The sequence below is a fragment of the Eurosta solidaginis genome, chromosome 3 (genome assembly GCF_040869045.1).
Source record: "Eurosta solidaginis isolate ZX-2024a chromosome 3, ASM4086904v1, whole genome shotgun sequence".
NCBI classification, from domain to species: Eukaryota; Metazoa; Arthropoda; class Insecta; order Diptera; family Tephritidae; genus Eurosta; species Eurosta solidaginis.
In genome coordinates this window covers 87,611,491-87,632,147 of record NC_090321.1, presented here as the reverse complement: position 1 = coordinate 87,632,147, position 20,657 = coordinate 87,611,491, and the positions used below count along the sequence as shown (strand labels likewise).

At 39.7% G+C, this 20,657-nt stretch overlaps 1 protein-coding gene across 1 annotated transcript in view; it reads right to left on the bottom strand.

Moving 5' to 3' along the window:
• The window catches only part of blo (bloated), a 412,052-nt gene that overhangs the window by 55,939 nt on the left and 335,456 nt on the right, over positions 1–20,657 (bottom strand). Inside the window, exons 4-5 of the mRNA XM_067772656.1 lie at positions 2,140–4,441; positions 1,488–2,076 (exon numbers count right to left, since the gene is read on the bottom strand). Of these exons, the coding sequence (XP_067628757.1) occupies positions 1,488–2,076; positions 2,140–4,441 (2,891 nt within the window). The remainder of the gene's footprint in view (positions 1–1,487; positions 2,077–2,139; positions 4,442–20,657) is intronic.

The following is a 20,657-nucleotide window of genomic DNA, read 5'->3' as shown; positions in this document are numbered from 1 at the left end:
CTAATTTGTGAGCCTATTTTCGTTACATAATCAGGAAGTATGCATATGTTAGTTACACGCCGTAGGATGGAGAGTTTGGAATGAGGTTACCCTAGTAATAAGTACATATCTTCCGTGATAAGTTCCACGTGGCAAAAACACCAAGTAGGTCCTGCCGACTTGTAGAACCAATTAAGAGACAAGTTGGAGCAGAGTGCGGCATTACGTGCTATTAGGAAGTTTGTCATTTCACGGCATTCCGAGAAATAACTAACTTTTAGAGACATACAAATAGTCAGCTATTAACTAGACTTTGAGCTAAACCACTTGATGACAGTTGTCGTTCAGTACCCAACCAATGCGTAAGTGTTTTAATCGGCGATGTACATTATAGCCCCTTCACATAAGACTTTTGATGCAGAGTCGTGCAGATGAGTAGATTTTTCACAATAAAGAACTGCATTCCTTCTAATGTACTAGTAGGCAAAATATGCTTGCAAATATTTTTCTGGTATTGTGTGAATGTGGTGGGGTCAACGGGCAAAAATTCAATTGACATTATGACCATATGAAATGGTTATAAGATAATTTAGGCTTTATGACTACTTTAAATGGTCAGAAAGTCAATTGATTTTTCACTAAACTTTAAGAAACCCCTTTAAGGCGATCTTTTTAGGAAATTTAAAATTAAAAATTTTTTTTTTCATCCAACTGAGCAAAGATATACTGAATACAATAATACGTAGCTATAATTCAACAATTGTTAACAATTTAATACGTGCGAATGAGAAAGAAAATAATTGCCCTTATGGAACCTTGAGAAATAATTACTTTGTGATCATTTCGAAAAAGCAGGATGATCGTAATGGCAATATCGTGGACTTCAATTGAATTTTTGGCCATTTGAGGTGGATAACGCCACTTGGCGGTATGGCCGTTTACCTTATTTCACCCCTCCAAGAATATTTTTAAAAGAACTTCTCGAAATTTTGTATGTTAATGAAAAGTCGCCTTTTAGGTCCGAAGTGCTGTTTGTACTTAAGAACTCAACATCTTGCGTTATTGTGACGATGTTCTCTCCTGCTTCCAAAATCATGATAAAATTTATTCTGACGCAGCCATTACCTCGCAAATCGTTACCAATCGGCAGAAAGTTGTTAGTAGTTTCGCTTTAACTAGAGCCCAGCCGGTTCTAATTCAGACAGTTCTGATGATTGATAAGCCATTGCCCATACTTTTAAGTGTGTTTTACCTACAGCTTTTGTAACCAATACACAATCAGATACCAAATGTCTACATCTGCGTCTATGAAATTTACCCCAGAATAGTTGTTAGTTCGTGAAACTTTGCAACCGCCGCTAACTATTTCACTGCCATCCTTAAAAGTATATGCATTAGGCTTTGTGGCCTATTTGACACGAGTTTAAAGTTAACTTAATATCCTCCAGGGTACATAACTTAACCTACAATCCTTTATCAATTCAAATTAATTTTTGATCGCTACTCACCTTAGGTTCGCGCAGCGCATCATCATGCAGCAGTCTGCTCGCTATCGGTGTATCACCCGAGCCACGATGTTCCGTGTAACGTGAGCGCATCTCTTCCTCTTTAACCATATAACGATCGCGGTCTCTGACTTCACCATTGCTGTCGTGTTGTCCTTTAGCCTTTCCCACTCCCGTTGATGGTACGCTCGTATTTGCTGTCACCGTTGTGATGCTACTATTACCACGAATTTTCCGTTCGCTTTCCTTTTTACTGGATTTACCACCCTCACTTCCACTGCCACTTCCTCCACCGGCACTAACACCAGTGAAAAGTTGTTTTACCTTTTCGAAGCCACCAAGCTTTTTAGTGCGCTTCAATGTTTCCGAATTCGCTGTCTGCGACTGCTGATCTTTGCGTCGTAGTGTGTTAGTTGCAACAGGATATTTGTCTAAGTGTGGATCGTAGTGAGATCCATCATCAATTGAGCGCTCGCGATAGACGTAATTGTCCTTGCGCGGTGCAACGTGTAGCTGCTCGATGTGACGGCGTTCCTTCCGCAGGAATGCCTCACACGCCTTGATATCATCGACCGCAGTACGTTTGCGCCATCTAAATTGTTAGTATATATGTTGCTGTGATTTAAAAGTCTTGCTAGAGATTCTTAAAACTTACCTAGATGTGAGGTCTCCATTAAAAGATTCCTTACGGAAATCATTTTCAATCCCTGAGTCACCTTTGTCAAAGCTTCTCTGCTGCAACTTATCACGCTTCAAACTGCTGCCGTGCCAATCGTGTACATGCGAGCCATTAATCTCATAATGTTTCATATTCTCTGGTGAAGAACGGTACTGATCCGTGCCTGTAATCTGTGAATCCAAGCTCTTCGGTTCGTAGTCTTGCAATTGCTGCCTCTCCACTGAGCCATCCATACGTTCACGATGATGCGATTCACGCACAATTGGCTTACCTTGGGCATCCAGATGGGTTTCCCGTTCGTAAACCTCTTTCACACCACCACGCCCGTCATCGTAGTATTTAGTGTGCTTATAACGTGATGTCTTCTCTAGCTTGGGCGTTGTGCTACGTGCGGTTGTTGGCGCAATTATATCCAGATGGGAACGTTCTGGAGAGTACTTATTCAATATTTCTGAAGTTTCCATTTTATGGAAGCGTGGCTCATGGGAAACTCGTTCGCGTTCAGGGCTGAGGTAGCGATGATGCATAGACTCTTCTCGCACTTCCCTATTATGTTCGAGTGAAATGGCACCATTGTGATGGTAACCATTATGCTCATAGTTGCGTTCCGGCGAAATATTTACTTCACGGTGGTAACCATTTCGCTCTAATGTACTTGGCTCTCCAAAACGACGCGTTAGTATACGCGACTCTAAACGTGCGCGCCTATAGCCAATATCATCCATGGGCTCATCACGTGGCGGTGACTTATAAACACGCGCGTTATAATTGCTCTCACATGTTGGAGTTATGCTTCGAATAACCGGAACGATTGGCGGCTCAGCTGGAGACTTGCTGCTACGCGACGGCATCGTCGCAGTTGGCTCATCCTCATAGTACTTTCTTGTTTCTATACCTAGTCCCTCATCTTCGTCACTCACATTACGCGGACTTAGTTGTTGCCATGGTGATGGCGAGTGAGAGTTGGTTATCCTTATTGTTGTAGGACCCACCACACCAACTGCTGATCCATAGTTGTCATGTGCGCGCGTTGATGGTTCAATTATGACGCGGCTGCCATTGCTATTTCCGATACGACCATTATGGGTACTGTAGTTGTACGCATTTTTGATATTATTTTGACTAGTAGCAAAATCAGTTCTGTCAACTGACTGACGACCAAGTGTCGTACTGGTTGAGGGAATTTCTCGTTCCGGTGAACGCATGTCACGTAGATCACGCGCTGGTGAACGATACTCACGTAATGGTGAACGCATTTCCTTGATGGGTGAGTGCATAGAATCGCGCCGCTGATAATATGGGTCTTCGTTATGATCTAGTTGGGCATACATGATACCTTCATTGGGACGTATATAAGAGAATGCTGGACTTGATAAAGGTGGTGGTGGTGAGAAACGTTCCATAGATAAGCGTTTCGCTAAACCATTTACCGTAACACCTCTGGTTAGCGGCAACTTTTTTGCCGGCAGCTGTGAGCTATGCATATTCTCTTGCGACTTTGACTGTAAGGTCAGTATCTTATCACGTATCCCGTGTGATATATGACCCTTTCCTATAATATTACCCTCTTCTACAGCTTGCTTACGACTTCGCTCAAGGAGCTCACTTACGCCACTTTCATGCTTTTCACGTTCGGTTATTGCATCCGATTTACGTCGCTCCCTATTGAATTGCTTCTCGAAGTAATCTTCCTTTTGTGCGTTCTCGAGTATGGGACTTAGTGGCGTATTGATCAATTTTTGTTTGCTGTTATTATTTGTATTTTGTGTAGCGGCTAATTTGGCGTCCTTCAATGACTTTTTCAATTGTTTGCGCTCTTCTTTATTATAAGAACCAACATCGCTTTTGCTGCGTACTAAGTGTATACCGCCGCTGTCTTCAAAGAGTGGATCTCGTTCAACTTGATTGATATTCGTGTCACTTCGTCGACTGAAGAGACCAAAAATGGAGGGTCGCTTAGTGTTCTTTTTTGCCGCTGCGTCACTCACACTTCGTGAAACTGGTTTCGCTGCTCCCTTCTTTTTTCGTGTTGGTAGAGAATGGAATTTTTTGGCATTCGAGTCTCCACTGCGCTTAGTGCGTACCTTAAATGTTGGAATGTTATCACCGTTTTCCGCTTTACTCTTGTGACGTTCCGCTTGTGCAAGTACTAAAGCTGCTTCTTTGCGGATATTTTCTTCGGAAAGATCGGCGGAAACCTGGTGATAAGATTGTATGGTTGCCTGTGGTGGTTGAAGGTTAGTTGTTTCGTAGTTCGTTAATTCGTTGGGATGTTTTCCTAGATCGAGAAAAAATTAAAAATATTCATCAAATTTTGTTACATAAATGTGCGTAAATTCAGTTAAGTTTCTTAATTAAAATGTAATAAGTATATCAGAAAGATGTGGACTCATAAGTAGAAAGTTTTACAGTACGGTGGCTTTGGAAAGGATTAAATGTCATCCTGAACTTGAAAAATTATTGGCACATTATGATTATAGATGGCATGAAAGGAGGACGATTAAACGATGTCCAAACCAATCTCATGTCTAGCACTGACTTTATAAAGGATATTGTTGACTATAAGGTGCAGGACCTTAGTTATCATTCGAAGGAGGAATGGGAGGAGGGCCCAGATAACGGTAGCGGTGGAACTGATTCTCTATTGGGATCATTTGCAGGTCAGCCAGTCTTATCGACCTCCCGACTCTTACTGGGTAATCGGGACTGCTGTCTAGCACAGAGTGGGAGCAGCTATGACACTTATTTGTTAAAAATCAGGCTGCCTTGAAGGCATTAGGATCCAGCCTGATCAAATTGGATATCGTGCGGAGCAGCTTGGCCTCGCTGGCTTACATAGAGTAACTCAACGTCTCCATCTGCTGGATCGTAGGGACGACCAAAAAATGTTCCGACATAGATACAAACAAGTGGACAGTTTCGTCCGACTACCATTGTGTTATCTCCTGGCGAAAATCAAGGAATATATCCTCTGAGGAGTGGAATATCATCCTATCTTATCTGCCGTTTCGAATACGCAGAAAGCTTAAAAAAAACGCCCCCCTTAGCTTTAATTTAATATGTTTTGACATAAGCTGGGATACGGGTATTTATGAATGACATTTTGAGAGAGCGTGCTGTTCAACTGAATTCTGAGATCATGATTTTTGTTCGTCGAGAGAGGGCTTTACTTTTCAATTGCCTACTCAGTCCAAAATAGCCCTTGTTGGCAAGAGTTATTAGCAGTTTGATTTATAAGCTGAAATTGTATTCGATGTTAATGCTGTTTTGCAAATAGACGAGGTCCTTCACAATCTCTAATTTATGTCCGTGAACAGCAATATTCACCAATTGACTCATGATAAACATAATGCAAAGCCAGAAACTTATTTGTAAAAAAAATATAAATTATAAAAAAAAACTTCGGTCTTTCCATATTGTAGTATTTCATTTTAAAGTTTATAAAAAACTTGAGAAAAAATATGAAAATGAATGTGCCGTCTCCAAGGCGAATTCAGTACCAGTTGTTGTTATCTCAGCAGTTGATTGCTTCTTTATTATTTTCCATACAACGCCTTGGTACAACAAAATGTCAGAGGCCAGCCCAATAAAACGCGCTGCGGCAATTTTCCATTAAAAATTTCTCATGCACATACAAATTGTATGAGAGCAACCAAAATTGAGTTTACTTTGTAAAAAGTTAACTTGATTTCCAATTCTTGTTCTGCGTGACATTTCGGATTGATGTTTGCATACATGTTTTACATTGTCGCAACGCATTGTGATTTCGGTTAGGGCAAGAAAAGTCGTTTTTGCTCGTAAGTTACGCAAACGTAATGAATTTTTTAATTTATTTAATAATTTGGGAAAATTTAAACAACGTGATAAATAAATTATAAAATTAAAAAATTGCTTCAAATAAATGTTTTCATACATTTAAACAAAAAAAAGCAATATGGGCAATCCGCGATTACTAAAATCACGTAATGAATTTTTATTTTAGGTTGGCATATCAGTCATCACCTTGTATGGATTCGCCTTGGACGTCTCCAATACCCAGATCTGATTTCATGCATCCATAATACAAGCCATCTTAGGTTACTCTTTAGTTCTCCATAGATAGTGAATATTTTTTATAACAGTTAGGTATAACAATTCAGTATAACAGTTAGTAAAAGTCTATGTTATTTTTCGGCTAAGATTAGTTGACTAGTACTTTTTTCCTGCTGGATATGCATTAACCTGGGTCGATTTGTATGGATGAAAGTTAACCGATATCGCGCCATCGATTTTTCGATAGGATTTGGGCTCAGGAAAAAAAGTTCCACTACGCATACCCAAAAAATAATTTTCGAACCTGCGAAAAAAATGGCGAAAGGGTCAATGTTTCAACCAAAACACTCCCAAACTGTTGTAAAAACATTAGCGATAACAGTTTTTTGGGAAAAAAAATATATTTTTTGGGTTTTGGGTAGTGCTTTGGTCGAAAAATTTACGCTTTCGTCATTTTTTTTCGCAGGCTCGAAAATTATTTTTTTGGGTATGCGTAGTGGAATTTTTTCCTGAGTCCAAATCCTATCGAAAAATCGATGTCGCGATATCGATTAATAAATCGACCCAGTCTAGTATGCCCACTTAGCAGAAATTCTTCAAATATTTTTTAATTTTTCACAAAGACTCTTCTGACTTCTTATCTTTAAGTGCAATTGAAGGTTAGGTTAGGTTAAAGTGGCCACCTCTGCTGCCCACGCGGAGACTCACGTAGGCTGTTGCGGCCCGCTGTGATATCTACTGTAAAGAATGGTGCATACACCCATGAAGCTAAAACAACGCGTTTGCCCAATGTAGCGCATAATTTCGTTGATATTTGCGGAGTCTAGCTCCGCAAGGCATCCAAAGGAGTATCTATGGAGACATCGTTACCTAGTCTTCGATAGGGCGAGACAATGGCATAGCTTTTTATCTCCATAAACACCCAGATAAATTACGGACCAAATCAGAAAAAACCCAATCACAGGTGGGTGCTCGTGGCACTGGACCAAAGATCTTAGGGGTTACGTTCGATAATACTCTGACCTTTAAGGCTCATAGGATAATACTCTGACCTACATTTTGAGGTCAAGGAGCTCAACATTAAAGAGCACAACGAAATGCTGAACAGGTAGTTTTTTCTAAACTGTCACAAACCAGGACATTTTAGCAAACAACTGCTTGATCTAGACCCGCCTCCACAATGGTTAGAGGAACATCTCCGTTAGCGCTATGATGAGATCCGGCAGCTGCCAACACAGCTATTTGATCCAGACAAGCATAAGCAGGCCCTAAACAAAATGCAGAATCGGTAAACGCTTTTGCCAGGACGCGCCCGGTGAACGTCGTTATCAATATACAATATCCTATCCTTGCAGAAGAAGAAAGCACACTACCAAAGGAGACACGAGTTACCCTGGCCCAACTTCGTTCTGAATACTGTAATGTTTCAATTGTAATGTGGAACCTACGCCTCTAACACCAATCTCCCTATAGTTCGCTCCTGTTAAAATTGCCAGTTTCCTTGGACTCCTGTTAGAGTACTTTGATGACAATTTGTGTGTGGTTGTGCCCATTAAATGGGGCGAAGCACTGTTAACACAACAACAACAGCTATGACATCAGCATATACAATGACTTGGCAGCCTGTAGACTTTAGTCTATATAATGGGAGTGTTCACCTCCTGGTTCAGAGTAGAGGAAAAAGAACACCCCTTTGGCTTACCTTGTAAGTGAAGAGTTGCTCATTTCGGAAATTATAGTTCACTTTTTCGAAAGGTGCGAATAAAACGAAAGTTAAACGGGCTGGACTGTAGATATTTTCAGCAAAGATAGCCTCTGCTATGATGCACTTACAGAAACATACGATGGTTACTCATATTCGAAATTGTTTTTCTACAACGTTACTTGAAATCAAATTAAAGCTAAACTTCAGGAAGCCAATTAAAGTACATAATTGATAATCCAACTTAATGAACGTAAAATTTATTTGTTGTGTGTATTGTATTATTTTACAAAATATGTTGTAGATATATTTGTAAACAATTAATTTACGCTGTCACGTAACAAGTGGACTAAGAAGCGACAGTTTGATTATGACATGAACAAAAATTTGTATCGCAAACATCAACAGATCATAAAAATTCACGCAAAAGTTGAGAGGAACACACCAAAAGCCATTGAAAAAATTTCAAGGTTAAAAGGTGTCGGCCGGTTAGAGGTTGAAAGAAACAAGTGTGAAACCAAACAAATACAAAGAAGAGGCAAAAAACAAATTAACCAAAAAAACAAACAAACCAAAAGACTCGGAAAATAGAAGCGCTAATGACGTTTATATCAACCAACGCAAAATCAAAAAAAAAAAATTCGCCAAAAAATTGTTGGTTAAATAAATATTAAGTGAGTTGAAATTAAATGATAACAATGAAAGTAAAACGAGAATTAGCTAAAGATTTCACGCGTCGGTGGGCAGAAAATTGCCTACTGGAAACAACAACAAAAAATTAAAAATATTTTTTTCTAATCAACTGCTTCTACTCTTAAATAAAAAAAAATATATACAAACATATATTAATTTTATTTTAAATTAGTTACAGACTAGTTATTTAGAGATTTGCTGCTCATTAGTGTAGTTGTTGTTCTGAGTATGCGGATTCGTCCGGCCGAGTTTTTTTTGTTTTGGGCAACGTTGGCACCACATATACAAAGTGCTGTTAGTGTGAAGCTCCTTGACACTGCAGAAAGAATGGAAAGCATGAAGGAGGGGAGATCGTTCCTGTGTTAAACAGGAGGTACATTTGCCATCCGCCTGTCAAGTAGCTCGGTATATAATCGTTAGCTGTTTTTGAAACCCAGTTTGTGGGTTGAAGTATTCCCATCAAATGATTTGTAACAATATCGAATTCTTAAATTCAAACAGCGAACTACTTAAACACGTTTTTCAGAAAATTAAAAAAAAAAAAATGCTGTCTCCGATAACGCACTAAACAACCCACCCCTAACAATGGCAATAATAAAAGATCACGCTACTTAAAACTTTCTGAAATTTAATTGAAATATTCAGAATTTAAATTGAAATTTTCGAATTTGAATTTTAACTTTTTGAATTTGAAAGGGAAGTTCTAAACTTGATTTGTAATTTTCTGAGCTTTAACTGAAAAAGGTACAGAAAATATATTATGTGAACGATTACACATATGCTTTGAATTTGGATGGGTCATGGTACGTATTTTTTCAAAAATGACGTTATAGTTAGCTTAGGTCTAGGAGTGAAATATGCCTATGTCTAGATCTTGTGCATTCAGGCATTAAAAAAGAATGTTTAATTTTTCGCACCCCGGGCAAAGCAACATCAAAATTTTAGAAATAAGGTTTTTAAATTAGAAGAAAATTTTTCTAAGCGGGGTCGCCCCTCGGCAGTGTTTGGCAAGTGCTCCAGGTGTATTTCTGCCATGAAAAGCTCTCAGTGAAAACTCATCTGCCTTGCAGATGCCGTTCGGAGTCGGCATAAAACAGGTAGGTCCCGTCAGGCAATTTTTAGGGAAAATGAAGAGGAGCCCCACGCACATTGGAAGAGAAGCTCGGCCATAGATCTCTTCGGTGGTTATCGCGCCTTACATTTATTTTTTTTATTTTAATTTTTCGCCTATAAAAAATAATTTTAAAAAATTTTTAAGTTAAACGGTTTTATTGAAAACAATACTTATATTAAGTAATATTAATACTAAAAGCTAGAAAATAATGAGGTAGGTCCTAGGTACTAGTCATCACACCCCTCACCAATCTAGGGCGTTGATCAGAAAAATGAATTAAAGCATTGGGCTCGGGAAATTTCTAAAAACGTGAGGCGTAGCATAATCTAATTAAGGTTCAGTTGATCGTTCTTATGTATATATGAAAATATAATTTATAAATACGTAATCGGTTGGCTATCAATAGAAATTTGACGCGGCACACGTTTTTATTTATTTTGAGGAGTGTGATGACTAGTACTTAGGACCTACCTCATTATTTTCTAGCTTTTTAGAATATTATTACTTAATATAAGTATTGTTTTCAATAAAACCGTTTAACTTAAAATTTTTATTTATTTATTTTTTTTACTAAAGCAGTTTCTATTTCTGTATGTCATATATGTTTTCCAAATATGAGCCAAATCGGACCCAAAATACGATTGGTTTGACTGTCTCGATCCTTGCGCCACCTGGATGCTATTTTTTCATACGTCGCTTTCTACTCATGTATGCATTATGTGTCCCAAATATGTGCCAAATCGGAACACAAATACGATATTTTTAATATCTTGATCCATGCGCCAGCTATCAGAGTTTTTTCTATATTGCATTGTCATCGGGTTCTGAACTATATTCCAAGTTTCAAGCTTGTAGCTCATCGGAAAGCTACTTAAATTTTAATTACAAAATTCGTAAACAACGGCCGTCTGCTTCACAGAGTCAAGCTAAATAAAACCGTTTAATAAAAAGGGAATTTTTTCAACAGAATTATATTAAGGAGCTAAAACCCCAGATTCTAAGTATGGGAGTTCTTCAAACAAACTTTGATATAAGGGGTTTTTAAGAATGCTGAGACGTTTGTCGAACATCTCTCGAGAATGGGTGATATTCTACTCAGCAGTTGATATCCAATACACAACAAGAAGCGCATGAGGGAAGTCTCAATACCACAGCAAAACTCAGTAACTCTCCGTTCTATCATAAAACGAAATACTTCCTTAGGAGTATAAGAGCACTATAAAATTATTCCTAATTTAATTGTATTGAATTTTTCTGAAAAATTAAAAAAAAACTGTGACAATACGACGGACAAAGCCACAGCTTTATCGGGGCTCGAAATTGCTGTTGATTAGCGATTCTCGATAAAAAAAATTGCTTCAAAGTATCTTTCAATTATACTTTTGGTACCGGCAAAGGTACCCCGTGGTGTGGTGGTAGCGTGCTCAGCCTACCACGCAGAAGATTTTGGGTTTAAGTCCCGGGTAAAGTAACAGCAGAAACTAGGTTTTTCAGTTAGAAACAAAAATTTTATGAGGGTGCCTGCCGCTCGGAGTCGGCGTGAAATATGAAGCTGTTCCACCGATTCGTAAAAAAAAAATAAAAAAACGGCACGACGTAAATTGAAAGAGTAGCTCGGCCTTAATCTCTTCGGAGTTATATCGCACCTTGTATTTATTTTTACAGGAACTCCACCTATTTCTCGCAACTCAGAGGCGACCTTCCCATCACCTGCTGCCATATATGCGTGACGCACGAATATTCAGTCTTTTTTTGGTCTTCACAAAATGTTGAATACAAGACTTATGTTATGCCAAAAAATACAATAAATATCAGCATGTTTGTTAAAATCAGATATGTTAGCAAGCTTACAGCTGCTTAATCTACTTCAAATACCCCAGAATTTCAGCACGCAATAAATTATTAAAGAAAAAGCGCCGAAAGAAAGCTGTGAGGAACGTTTTCAGACACGCGTTCATATAAATCTCACATATATGTATGTTTGCTGTATATGCAGCTTTAGCTGCTCAATAGCCGGCGGTGCAAATCAATCAAATTTTGTAGAATATAGGAACCGATCGTTTGGAAATGTGAATAAGGCAGCACGACGAGTAGTTTGAATTATGGGCGACAATATTGTTTTTACAGCTGAGCTTACAACATTCGAATAACAACAACAATAACATACCTATGTATGCATGTGATAGGGACCGCAAGGGTTTTGATTTTAGACATAAAAGGTAGGAGTATATATTACAGACTTAATTATTTAACATATTTTTCTTTTACTTGTAGCATTAGGCAAAAATTAAATAATAAGTAAAATTGTAATTTATTGAAAAAAATAATAATAAATAAATAAAATAATGGGCATTTGTCGATAACAAATCAATAAAACGCTGATAACAGCTAAGTAACATTCCGATAAGAAATCTATAACCTTTTTGTATCAAATCGATATATTTTTGATAACAACTCGATCGATTTTTGATAACATATCTACAATTTTTCGATAACATATCTTTGAACTTTCGAAAACCAACCGATAAAATACCGATAGCAAATTGGTAACACTCCGATATCAAATCTATAAAGTTTTGATAACATACCTATATCCTTTCGATAATAAGTGGCTAACGTTTTGATAGTAAATTAATATCTCGCTGATAAACATCGGTAACTCATTATATACTTTGTTATCAATAGGAAATTTATAGCACTTCGATAACAAATCGATAATTCATACCTCTTCAATAAAGAACTTAAAACAAACCGTTTAGTTGTCGATGAGGAGTGGATAATACACATAACCTAAAAACATAGCCCATAACCCGAAAATATCAAACCGATAACTCATCGATAACAAATCGTTAAGACTTAAATAACAAATTGATTACTCGCCGTCCGGTTTTCTTTCAATCTGCGATTTTGACCTCTAATTTTTTCTTTCCCCTCCTTTCCTTTTTTTTCCTAAAATAAATGTTTATTTCGGTCCCTGCCTGATGTGCTTGTATGTAGTAGTAACATGCAATAAAGCTAAATAAAGCAAATCATAAGAATAACAAACAATTTATTTGACTGTCATCGATTGTTGATATGAACAAATGAGTCCGCGCGTGCGCATGCTCACAAGTCAATGTGCTACCGAGAGTTTCATCGTTTACATTGTAAAGCTAATCGAATACAAAAATACGAAAAAGATTACCAATAAAGGCGTTAACAACACAACTACTTCCTTAGCGAAAAAATTCAAACGTGTGTGTAGTGAAAGCCGATCACGAATGGGCGCATTAGTGAAAGGTCAATGTACAAAATGTGCCACCATGAATCTGTATGTGTTCTTGTGTGTAGCTGAGCCATTTGTCTAGTCAAATAACCCCCCCAGTACTATTGATTGCTTTGGTCAGTTTTTTAGCTCATTGTATTATTTTATTCGATATGTTAGTTGTTGTTGTTGTTGTAGCAGTACTTCACTTCAACCAATATTCGCAACTAATCAGAAATTGTCATCAATATTCTCTAACGGAAGTCTAAGGAAACTTCGATATTAAACAGGGGTGGGCCAGAGAGAAAGTTAGAGGCGTTGGTTCCACATTGAAATTGAAAAGATGGTTGGTGCCATGTGGGGCCACGTTCCGAGTAGGACATACATTATGTGTGTCGGGATTGACTCTGGATAGGTAAGACTTTAACCTGTTACAGTATCCAGATCGAAGTTTAACTGGAGTGAAGCGCGTCTCCGAGTTCAGCCTATTTGACTCTAAGAAGGGGGTTCGTCGGATAATTCCTAGCATAGTAATCCGACGCCTTTTTGTGAATATCACTGAGTACTTCCTTTTGCTTTGTGCATACGGCTGAGCTATCAGGTTCCGTATTTCCTCATGCTGTTTGAGGAGATGACTTTTTAAGTGCGTGGGAGACGGTGTCTCTTCAATTAAATGTCAGTTGAGATGCCCAGGTTTCTGGTTGTTCAGCAGAAACAGTTTGTTCAGCATTTCACTTCTTCCCCTAATGGAGAGTACTCTCGCCTCGGTTGAGTAAGTTGTCTTCTGGGGACATAAGAAGACAGCCCTTAGCAATTCTAAGAGTTTTCGTTTTGACAGGCCTGTCGGTGTTTTAATAGGCCTGTAGCTTTTTCCAGTGAGTATCCTTAGGGCGACTATATCGCAGACGCGTTTTTAAGCGTTTTTATTTAGGTTGAGTTGACTGGTACGAAGATTTTTAATTGAAATTTAAGTAACTTATAAGCTACAGGCTTTAAACTTGGAGTATAGTTCAGAACCCGATGACAATGCAATAATAAGAAAAAAACCGCCGTATTTGTGGACCGATTTGGCTCATATTTGGATCACATAATACTTACAAGAATAGAAAGCGACCTATGAAAAAATCGTCGCTAGGTGACGCAAGGATTGAGATATTCACAAAACTTGTATTTGTGGTCCAATTTGGCTCATATTTGGAACACATAATACATACAAGAATAGAAAGCGACCGATGAAAAAATCGCCGCTAGGTGGCGCAAAGACTGAGATATTCACAAAAATCGTATTTGTGGTTCGATTTGGCTCATATTTGGAACACATAATACATACAAGAATAGAAAGCGACATATGAAAAAAATCTCCGCTAGGTGGCTCAATGATTGAGATATTCACAAAAATCGTATTTGTGGTCCGATTTGGCTCATATTTGGAACACATAATACATTCAAGAATAGAAAGCGACCTATGAAAGAAATCGCCGCTAAGTGGATCAAGGATTAAGATATTCACAAAAACCATATTTTTGGTCCGATTTGGCTCATATTTGGAACACGTAATACATACAAGAATAGAAAGCAACCTATGATGTCCGATTTGGCTCATATTTGGAACAAATATTACGTACAGTCCGATAGAAGTGACATCAAAATATTTTGGAGTTGGAGGAGGGACAAGCAAACGTGGCGCAGAGTCGAGTAAAGTCTTTGGAAGGATTCTGTATTGAGGACTTAGATTGTAACAAATTGTCAGGAAAGGGTCCCTGTAATAATGAGTTACTAAATGAGCTAAATGGAATGAGAAATAATAGTACCTAGGCCCTACCTAATTATTTTCTAGCTTTTAGTATTATTATTACTTCATGTAAGTATTGTTTTCAATAAAACCGTTTAACTAAATTTTTTTTTTTTAATTGTTTTATTTATAAAAAAAAAGATATTGAAATCGGTCGGTCAGGTGAAGCTTGAATCCAAGTTAGAAAAGAGAGGAAGTAGAGTGGGAGAGGGAGTGATGGGAGTGAAACTAGGAGTGTAAGTTGGAATGGGAGTGTAAGTTGGAGTAGGATTGGGTGTGGGTATATGAATGGTGGCGAGATTGGGATTGTAGTGGTAGTGATAGTGGTAGAGGTAGTGGTAGTGTGATCGGTGGTGGGAATTGGTTTTGGATTGGGAGGGAAATAAAAAGAATAAGGAAGAGATAAGAATAAAGAGAAAATGGAAGATAAAGTAGAAGAAAATGGAATAGAGAGCGGAGAGGGGAAACCAGGATAATTTTTTAAATGTAGGTATTACTGAAAATTAAAAAAAAAATATTGAAATTACTACCTTAAACATGCACAGTTTTCAGTTGAACCACCCTAATGTGCGCTTTGAACACGAAATAGTATGTAACTTTTTCAAAAAAGTGATAATGGAACATTGTAAACATGTGTGTATGCATTTATGCTGTTTTGATTTGACTTCTGCACTTTTGTCATCATTGAATATGAAGTTGTATTTAATTTTTGATGCAAGTTTGTTGTTTAAGTCTTTTGTTCATGACCTACCTATTAAGCCGAAAAACACTTATAGCCTACAACATTCAAGAACACTTTTGACCATTTATCATGCACAAACGCTATGCGATTTATCATAAAAAGCATTCAAATAAATGCAATGATCGTTTAGCTGAAAATAGTTATTACGGCACCAGAACACAATGCAGAGGATCGAACATTTCAGACGAAGTAATAAAAATTTATGTTGACAGCCACTTGACAGCATTTACGAAAATTACAGGCGTGACTGTTTAACTCTGTATTTATATACATACATACATATATGCTTAGAACTATTTCATTTTTAGAAATATGTATGCACACTAAGCATAGGTTAGGTAATTGCAAACAAAACTTATGAAGAATTCGGAATTTTTTGTCCTTTTCGATAGCGCAATATGTAGCCAGCATGAACTGAGATTGTATCTAATATCTAATCTAATATCTTCTAATGTTATCTAATCTAATCTAATATATATTATAAATGGGAAAGTTTGGATGTTTGGATGTTTGGATGTTTGTCCAGACGTTTGTCTTTGTGACTCAATAACGCAAGAACGGCTGAACCGATTTGGATGAAATTTTGCACACATATATCCAATAGTCTAGAAGGATCTACTAGCTATATATTTTTCAAAAGGGGCGTGGTCCCCGCCCCCTAGGAACAGTTATAATTTAATTATTATATTTTTTCGTCTTTGCGACTGAATCACGCCAGAATGGCTACACGGATTTTGATGAAATTTGGGACACAGACAGTAGTCTACTAGCGAAATTTTTTTCGAACATGGAAAGAGGGGTGGGGGTCTCAAGACCCCTTCGAGCAATTAATTTTTAATAATTTTTACCCATTATACTTTTACGTATACTGGCCTTCACCAATAACACAGACTCAAGGGGTCAAATAAGTCGAGGGCTTACAAAGTAAGCAGTGACACCCTCCGCCTCCCCCCCCCCTCCCCCCTTTATCACCCCTCTGGTGTAAAATATATAAATTGTTATAACTCAATATACATTTTCTCCTAAATCAATAGTTTTTGGTATCTGGCACATACAGATCGAGATCTAGACAATTTTGGAGGAACGACCAGTGGTCCTCTCCTTCTACTCCCGCCATCCGCCCTCCTTCAATTGTTTTTATTAGCACGCTTTTATTAGCTTTACCTGTATGTTTCTATGTAACTTTTCATTCGCTCCAATGCGCCTGCTGCCTTATTAACATGGTTTTATAATTAGCTTCAATTTATTTGTTATCCCCTAAGGGTCATATCGAGACCCTTCCGGGATCATTTCTGTATAGTTTTCGGGATCCGTCCGGGATCCCATCGGGGTTATTTTGGGACATTTTCGGGACTATTCCGGAATCATTTCGGGACTATTTCGCGATCATTTATGGATGGTTTTCGGGATCCGTCCGGGATCCCGTCGGCGTACTTTCGGGATCATTTGCGTACCTTCGAGAGATAAATTCTTGATGGTTTCCGGGATCATTACGGGAATTTTTCGGGGTTATTTTGGGTCCCTTTAGGCATCATTTCTGGATGGTCTTCGGGATTCGTCCGGCATCCCGTCGGGGTCATTTCGGGACTTTTTCACGACTAATACGGGATCATTTGGAGACACTTTCGTCATCATTTCTGGATGGTTTTCGGGATCCGTCCGGGATCTCGTCGGGGTAATTTGGGGACTTTTTCGGGATCATTTGGGGGCTCTTCCGGTATCATTTCTGGATGGTTTTCGGGATCCGTCCGGGATCCCGTCGGGGTCATTTCGGGACTTTTTCTCGACTAATACGGGATCATTTGGGAACCCTTTCGGCATCATTTCGGGACTATTAGGGGATCATTTGGGAACCTTTCAGGCATCATTTCTGGATAATTTTCGGGATCCGTCCGGGATGCCGACGAGGTCATTTCGGGACTATTTCGGGATAATTTGGGATACCTACCGGCATCATTTCTGGATGGTTTTCGGGATCCGTCCAGGATCCCATCAGGGTAATTTCGGGACTATTAGGGGATCATTTGTGGACCTTTCCGGCATCATTTCTAGATAATTTTCGGTATCCGTCCGGGATGCCGACGAAGTCATTTCGGGATTATTTCGGGATCATTTGGGATACCTACCGGCATCATTTCTGGATGGTTTTTGGGATTCGTCCGGGATCCCGTCGGGGTCATTTCGGGACTTTTTCTCGACTAATACGGGATCATTTGGGGACCCTTTCGGCATAATTTCTGGATAGTTGTCGGGATCCGTTCGGGATCCCGTCACGGTCATTTCGGAACTATTAGGGGATCATTTGAGGACCTTTCCGGCATCATTTCTGGATAGTTTTTGGAATCCTTTCGGGATCCCGTCAGGGTCATTTCGGGGCTTTTTCGGGATCATTTAAGGATGGCTTTCAGGATTCGTCCGGGAACCCGTCAGGGTAATTTCTGGACTTTTCCGAGACTATTTCGGGATCATTTTGAGACCTTCCCAAGATCATTTCTGGATGGATTTCGGGATTTGTCCGGGATGCCCTCAGGGTCATTTTGGGACTATTAGGTGAGCATTTGAGGACCGTTCCGGCATCACTTCTGGATGGTTTTCGGTATCCGTTCAGATTCCCGTCGGTATAATTGCGGGACTTTTTCGGGATCATTGGGGTCCCTTCCGACATCATTTCTGGATGGTTTTTGGGATTCGTCCGGCATCCCGTCGGGGTCATTTCGGAACTTTTTCTCGACTAATACGGGATCATTTGCGGGCCCTTTCGGTATCATTTCTGGATAGTTGTCGGGATCCGTTCGGGATCCCGTCAGGGTCTTTTCGGAACTATTGGGAGATCATTTGAGGACCTTTCCGGCATCATTTCTGGTTAGTTTTCGGGATCCTTTCCGGGTCCCATCAGGGTCATTTCGGGACTTTTTCGGCATCATTTAAGATTGGTTTTCAGTATTCGTCCGGGATCCGTCAGGGTAATTTCTGGACTTTTCCCAGACTATTTCGGGATAATTTTGGGACCCTCCCAAGATCATTTCTTGATGGATTTCGGGATCTGTCCAGGATGCCGTCAGGGTCATTTTGGGACTATTAGGTGGTCATTTGAGGACCTTTTCGGCTTCACTTCTGGATGGTTTTCGGTATCCGCTCAGGATCCCGTCGGAATTATTGCGGGACTTTTTCGGGATCATTTGGTGTCCCTTCCGGCATCATTTCTGGATGGTTTTTGGGATTCGTCCGGCATCCCGTCGGGTTCATTTCGGGACTTTTTCTCGACTAATACGGGATCATTTGCAGGCCCTTTCGGCATCATTTCTAGATAGTTGTCGGGATCCGTTCGGGATCCCGTCAGGGTCTTTTCGGAACTATTAGGTGATCATTTGAGGACATTTCCGGCATCATTTCTGGATAGTTTTCGGGATCCTTTCGGGGTCCAGTCAGGGTCATTTCGGGACTTTTTCGGGATCATTTAGAGATGGCTTTCAGGATTCGTCCGGGAACCCGTCAGGGTATTTTCTGAACTTTTCCGAGACTATTTCGGGATAATTTTGGGACCTTCCCAAGATCATTTCTGGATGGATTTTGGGATCAGTCCGGGATGCCGTCAGGGTCATTTTGGTATTAGGTGATCATTTGAGGACCTTTCCGGCATCGCTTCTGGATGGTTTTCGGTATCCGATCAGGATCCCCTCAGAATCATTGCGGGACTTTTTCGGGATCATTTGGGGTCCCTCCCAAGATCATTTCTGGATGGATTTCGGGATCTGTCCGGGATCCCGTCAGGGTCAATTAGGGGTGCGTTCGAGATCCCGTCAGGGTCATTTCGGGACTTCTTCGGGACTATATCGGGATCATTTCTGGATGGTTTATGGGATCCGTCCATGACCCCTTAAGGGTCATTTCGGGACTATTAGGTGATCATTTGAGGACCTTTCCGGCATCACTTCTGGATGATTTTCGGTATCCGTTCGGGATCCCGTCGGAATCAATGCGGGACTTTTACGGAATCAGTTGGGATTCCTTCCGGCATCATTTCTGGATGGTTTTCGGGATTTGTCCGGGATCCTGTCGGGGTTATTTCGGGACCTTTTCGGGGCTAATATGGGATCATTTGGGGATCCTCTAGGGGTCGTTTCGTGACTTTTTCTGTATTATTTCGGGATCATTTTGGGACCCTTTCGGCATAATTTCTTGATGGTTTGTCGGATTCATCAGGGTCATTTCGGGACCATTTTGGGATCATTTGGGGACCCTTCCGAGATCATATCTGGATCCGTCCGGGATGCCGTAGGAGCCATTTCGGTATTTTTTGTTACTTTTCCGGGATAGTTTTTGCACCCTTCCGGGATCATTTCTGGATCTGTGCGGGATCCCATCTGGGTCAATTCCGGACTATTTCGGGATCATTTTGGAACCCTTCCGGAATCATTTCTGTATGGTTTTCGCGATCCATCGTGGATCCCCTCGGAGCCATTTCGGAACTTTTTCTGGAGTTAGTCGGGATAATTTAGGGACCCTTCCTGGATATTTTCTGGATGGTTTTTGAGATCCGCCCGGGAGCCCGTCAGGGTCATTTCGGAACCTTTTCGGGATCATTTTGGAACACCTTCAGGGATCATTTCTGTGTGGTTCTCTGGATACGTCTAGAATCGTGTCGCTCTCATTTCGGGTTTTTTTGGGACTATTCGGGGAACTTTTGGAGACCCTTTCGGGGCATTTCTGGATGGTTTTCGGGATCCGTCCGCGATAGCGTTGGGGTCATTTCGTAGCTTTTTCTGGATAATTTCGGGATCATTTGGGATCCTATCAGGTTATCAGCTCATTTAGTTCTTTTTTTTACTCAATTACAAAAATAAAATGCATTAGACAGAAAACAAAATTTTAAACAGATAATAAGCAGGCTACCGCGAATAGCCCATATATTTAAAATTTTCCTTGCGGACGGGGCCGCGGGTAAAGGCTAGTCTAATATATATTATAAATGGGAAAGTTTGGATGTTAAGATGTTTGGATGTTTGTATGTTTGGATGTTTAGATGTTTGGATGTTTGGATGTTTGGATGTTTGGATGTTTGTCCAGACGTTTGTCTTTGTGACTCAATAACGCAAGAACGGCTGGACCGAATTGGATGATATTTTGCACACATATAGCCAATAGTCTAGAAGGATCTACTAGCTATATATTTTC